At 38.2% G+C, this 5411-nt stretch overlaps 1 protein-coding gene across 3 annotated transcripts; it reads right to left on the bottom strand.

The window, feature by feature from the left end:
- Positions 1 to 129: 129 nt before the first annotated feature.
- Positions 130 to 1677, bottom strand: LOC143528375 (cytochrome b-c1 complex subunit 10-like). 3 transcript variants are annotated; one of them, XM_077024092.1, is made up of 3 exons: positions 1576 to 1677; positions 1157 to 1295; positions 130 to 657 (listed from the first exon to the last, which is right to left on the bottom strand). In XM_077024092.1, the coding sequence occupies exons 1-2, from the start codon at positions 1623 to 1625 to the stop codon at positions 1175 to 1177; spliced, it is 171 nt and encodes a 56-aa protein (XP_076880207.1). In that variant the 5' UTR covers positions 1626 to 1677; the 3' UTR covers positions 130 to 657; positions 1157 to 1174. The 3 variants fall into 3 exon arrangements, with proteins under 3 accessions (XP_076880207.1, XP_076880205.1, XP_076880206.1); XM_077024090.1 differs by having other exon boundaries at positions 1139 to 1295; XM_077024091.1 differs by lacking the exon at positions 130 to 657 and having other exon boundaries at positions 1118 to 1295.
- Positions 1678 to 5411: the final 3734 nt, after the last annotated feature.

Genomic DNA, 5411 nt, shown 5'->3' on the forward strand with positions numbered 1-5411 from the left:
ATATATATATATATATATATATATATATATATATATATATATATATATAGTATGTATATATATATATATATATATATATATATATATATATATATATATATATATATATATATATATATATAAATAATCTGAAGAGGATTCCACGTGAATGGCTGCAGTATAGTATAGTGTAGTTAAAGATTGCAGTTAGAATTGCAGTGATGTACATAAGATTTTCAGAGAAACATCGCATTTTGGACAACTGCAAAGAAATACACGGTTGGAAGTATGTGGATTCCCTCCAAATTATAGAGTTCAGGTGTATGAAATCAAGTAACTGGCCATTCCATATTCTACATGCAGTAAGTTTCATAGATTATCCAAATGTGTTGCATGATTACACTGCTCAAGCATATGGCTGCATTAATAGGCCCACATCCATGCACAAAGTTTTGGCCAAACCAGGCACCATTTCTTCTCCACTTAGAAGTATTCTCCACTTACAAAAGCATAGTCATAGTCTTTTTTGTTGCGAGCGTGCAAAGCCAGCCGGATTTCTCAGCGTGCAGATTTTCTGTAATGGTCCGGTTCTTTCTTGGAGCATGTTCAGTTTCATTAAAATATTCACTATTTCTTTTTAAAATGTCGGGGCCAAAGCTGAGAGTGAATCCTGTTAACCTAAAATGAAATTGAGCAAATGAGCACGCAATTCGAACAAGAACCATTATGTGGTACACATTTCTACAATAAAAAAACTTGACTGTCTTCTTGGACAGATACAGGCGAGATTTTAAATTTAGAAGAATCTTGAAATGGTCATCTACGCTCAAAATAGCCTACTACATACTACATACTGCTCCTCGTAGTAGTACGCGGTATAGTATCATGTACTACCATATTAGGAGGTCACGTGAACTTCTCAAAGTTTCACCCTCTCGCGAGACGTTTCCCGCCACTGTTGCATGACGGGATACAGGAGGACGGCTCTGGTCGCATACTGCAATGTGGCCGGAGTAGTATGCTATTCTACGATCTTTTTGCGCAATTAACTTTTATTTTGGTTACATATTGCATATGGCATACTAATTGGGTGCAATCAGTACCTGAGTAGTATGTAGTAGGCCATTTCGAACATAGACGTCATTTATGTAATACACACCAACTAATCAGTAATCACATTTTCAAACTACACAAATTACTCGTCCTTCTTGAATTTGCCATTAATGTAAGGCACATAATCCAGGATTCGACGCCAATCTGTGAAATGGATCACTCCGACCAGTCCTGCCGCACTCCATCCAGCTAGAGATGGGAGCCTTGGAGATTAGGGGAGAGGATGCAGTTAAAACCACCGTGCAACCTTCTCATTACCCTTTTGAGTGAATATTAACTTCCAACCTCAGTATATAGTTAATAAAGAACCCATATCTTGTAAACCAAGTAAATGAGACACATCGGGATTAACTTCTTTATAAATCGTACTAAACGTCGAGCGACGCAAGAGTGCACTGGATTTCATTATTTGGCGTTTAACCAGATGCAATAAACAGTTTCTTTTAATGCCAAATAGTTAGCTAGATAGCCATCTTAATTTACCATGATTTGGCCAAAGAAGCGTATTTCGGACCAAACAGTTTGGGAAACATTTTTTTCCTGTTGTCCCTGCCTTCGTTTTGTACCTCAGACACAAATAGAACGCCTGGTGAAGGACCCCAAGCTGTCTGCGAGATCGCCTATTCGAAAATGCATTGAGCCGCGGCTTTATCTAGTTACAAAATGTACATTCTTACACAAAAATATTTCATGTAACCGTCTGTTCATATGATTTCCTACAACACTATGGCAACTGTGATATACCACGCGCACTTTCAAAATAACCTTTGTTTTTTATGCGTATGGTTTTATAATTAAGCATTTATATTAGATGACGTGATTCCTATGGTTTCAACAGACCTTTTGTGTAGTGGCAATAGAACATTTCGAGTTTCTGATAGTCAGTAATTGAAACTTTAAATACTAAAACTATCCCTTTGGTGTGATAAGTAATTATTTAAAAAGTAAGTTTTATTACAATGTTTTTTTTATTTATTTAACTCTTTTCAAGGTATACAAGATTCAAAGCCAGACATTGAAAAATGTATAATTCTGTTAAAAATGGCACATTTATTGCTACTTTACTGTTATATACAGGACAGGATCTCAATAACTACTTTATATATATTTATAAAAACAAAGACTGAAATAAGGGAGACCAAAAATACACACACACACACATACACACGCGCACGCACCAGGAGGCACTCTGAAGACAACAGCAGTATTGTTCATGTCCCTACTGAAAGTCAGGGCGTGTAAGGTGGTGTTTTGAGATGGAGAAGTTGGGCAGTATTGTTTTGCTCCAAATAGGTAAATAGCTTACGTAATATTAATGCTGAATTTGCAAAAGGTCTGAAACACTGCTCATAGAACATCAAAAGTCTTCAAAGCTGCATGTTTATACACATCTGCAGACCCTTGAACTGAGGTTTGTGGGAAAACAGTACAATGGCCTGAATCATATAAACCGATTCAAGAAAAGACAAATCATTACTTATCCCAAAATGCAGCTTCAAAGCTAGACTGAATAACTTCATTCTCTAATGTTGTCTCTCTCCACTGAGCTCTAATGCATCCCATTTGTATGACTGGACCAGTAAACAAAAAACAACACATACAAACAAAAACAAAATCTCAAAACTGACTGGGCTTTACATGAGAAACAGTGGTTGTTTTTCTGAGCCAATGTTGCCAGAATGTATTGGGCTAGAATGTTAGTCAGTTGTCTGTCTGAAGAGAACAAAAAAATAAAAAATAAAATTAAAAAAAAGGGGGGGGGGGGGGATGAACAAAAACGTGAGGGGGTGGAGAAAACTTTACTATCAGACCTCTCTGAGAAATGTTTATGAATGGGCCCCATTTTGCTGTTGTGAAAAAATACTGCTAACAGTCTAGTGTTCAAAACACTCCTCAAAATGGAAGCTCCTTCACCTATATTGTGGTGTGCTTTAGCTTTACAGGGACCTGCAAACAGACAGCAGAATATCTTCAGAAACAAACGGTGTCATAAGTATAAGACCAGGAAAAAGCAAGCGAAAAGATCAGTCCAGCAAGAATCCTTAGATTACTGCCAAAACACAAATTAATGTACACCTTTCTGTAAAGGTTGGTTCATTTTTTCCCCAGAAAAAGAAAGTCAGTTGAGTGACTTCATATGCGTACCTTTACTTTAAGCAATTCAAGGACAGTTTAAAGGAAAAATATATATCACAAGAAAAATAAACTCAGGCACTGATAAGGCACCACTCTCAAAATAAAGTCTCGAGAGTGAGAAGGCCACATTGACAATGTTCAAAAGGTCAATTATGTGTTTTTATCCCCAGTAATTGATATGCATTACAACAATCTTTCTGAAAACAAATATTTGTACTTGATGATGATGCATGTCCATTATGGACACGGCCAGTCAGCATATCTATTAGGAAATAATACTGTATTATCTTACATACATCAAACCACCCATCACACACACACACGCGCGCACACACAAACAGGTTTTTCCTTTTTTGTAGATTAGAAATTGACAGATATTGCAAAATGTGAAAATTAATACCAACTGAACTGGCAGTAACTTAGTGTGGAGCAAATAAGAGTATTAAATATATTTGAAAGTACATTCAAAACCAGTTGCATAATGTCTTAGTCAAAACTGGAACAAAGTTGGACGCCAGTTCCTTTACACCTGCTCTAACTGTCATTCCATACCAACATTTCAATATGAAGGGAACTGTAATTACAGACAGTGGTATACTGTGTCACCCACCTTCCCTAATGAAAGGAAAGAATTTCAACTATCAATAACAACAACAACAAAAAAAAGCTTTGACATAACAGGCCTCCACGCACTCTCAAACATTAGAATTAAGTCAATCTTTCGCTTATGACAGGAGAATTAATGTTACATATACAAGCGGTCGCCACAAGTTGGAGCAGTGCGACGCAGTTGAATGGGTCTGAAGTGAAAATTATGCAGACAATCTTGGGCCATTCTGAACGTGTACTTTTCCTCTCAGCTCATCATACCTGTGTTCCTTCTCTCACCTGCACAATATATTCTACATTTGAAACTAATAGTGATATTTTCATTTTAAAAATCTACAACGTATATACTAACAAAAATATATATATATATTTATATGTATATGTATATATATATATTTATATGTATATACTCATGTTCAAGTTGAAATAATATCTTTTATGCATGTGTGAGGTGGACATATGAATGAGGATTCTGTCTTTTGGCAACAACAACCAATAAGAGCGGGTAACTTGTGTTTTGTTTTCTGTTTTGTTTTTTTAAAAACCCTTTTCAGGAAATGCTTTTTTGACTTCAACTGAAACAATTTGTCTTGGTGTTACACATTTTGGGAAAGGACAAGAGAACCTAAAACAAAAGACAATTAGTTTTATAAAAAAAATATATATATAATAAAAAACAAACAAACACCTCACACACACACACACACACACACACACACACACACACACACATACACCACGCCTCTCTGCCAGTCTGCGAGGATCCTCATTTCCTGCGGCCAACGGGCCACGGTTGTCGAGCGGTACCTCCGAGACGCTGGGAGGGGGTGGGATCTGAGATAAGGGGCAGTTAAGTCCCACACTGCCAGGGGCGTCAGAGGATCGCCGGGGGCTTAAACCAGAGCAAGTAAAACAGGAAACAAGGCGGAATATGCAGAGGCGAAGATGCCATGAGCTGGTGACAGCAGGCTCTACCAGAGGGAACGGCAGCAACCTAGGGGAGGTGTGTTTCGTAGTAATGTGCCCAACAACAGTGTCGCCACACACACACCTCTCGAGTGGCTTCATGAGCTGCGGGTGAACCCCAGCTGACAGCACAGTGACCAGTGAAACGGTGAGAATCCTGTCAGGTCTGGTGACCAAAGAAAAAAATAAAATAAAATCTGCAGAGTGTTTGGAGAAAGGAAAATCTCAGCGTCGATGGGAACCACAAACGTTTCACCAGAGTTCTAAGAGATCTGCTGGTCTGCAAGCTTAAAGACGGACTCAAGCCTACAGAACCAGAGCACAGTGGGGCCTGCGGTGGCCAAAAGCACCACAGGGTTCTGTATCCCCACCGTATGGGCTCCGGTATACATGTAAGACTGTACCTTTGAGAAGGGAATGCCAAGCTACATAAAACATTGCTCATACAAAAGCAACTCCCAAACAGATTTGTTCCACACAAGTAAGCACTCTGCTTCAGTGTCTCGTATAAAATGTAACAATTAGGCACAAATCCTTGATTAGATGATGACTTAAGGTTTTTTTTTTGTGTTTTTTTCTCTCTCACTCTCAGTCGTGGGGGGGGGGGG

Source organism: Brachyhypopomus gauderio, chromosome 12 (genome assembly GCF_052324685.1).
Source record: "Brachyhypopomus gauderio isolate BG-103 chromosome 12, BGAUD_0.2, whole genome shotgun sequence".
In the NCBI taxonomy this organism is placed as follows: domain Eukaryota; kingdom Metazoa; phylum Chordata; class Actinopteri; order Gymnotiformes; family Hypopomidae; genus Brachyhypopomus; species Brachyhypopomus gauderio.

What these genes read in the sequence shown, in the direction of transcription:
- LOC143528375 (XM_077024092.1), bottom strand. Translation starts at nt 1,625, where the DNA reads ATGTTTCCCAAACTGTTTGGTCCGAAATACGCTTCTTTGGCCAAATCA. An exon ending in GCTTCTTTGGCCAAATCATG is followed by an intron (nt 1,296 to 1,575) that starts GTAAATTAAGAT and finishes CTAATCTCCAAG; the next exon opens with GCTCCCATCTCTAGCTGGAT.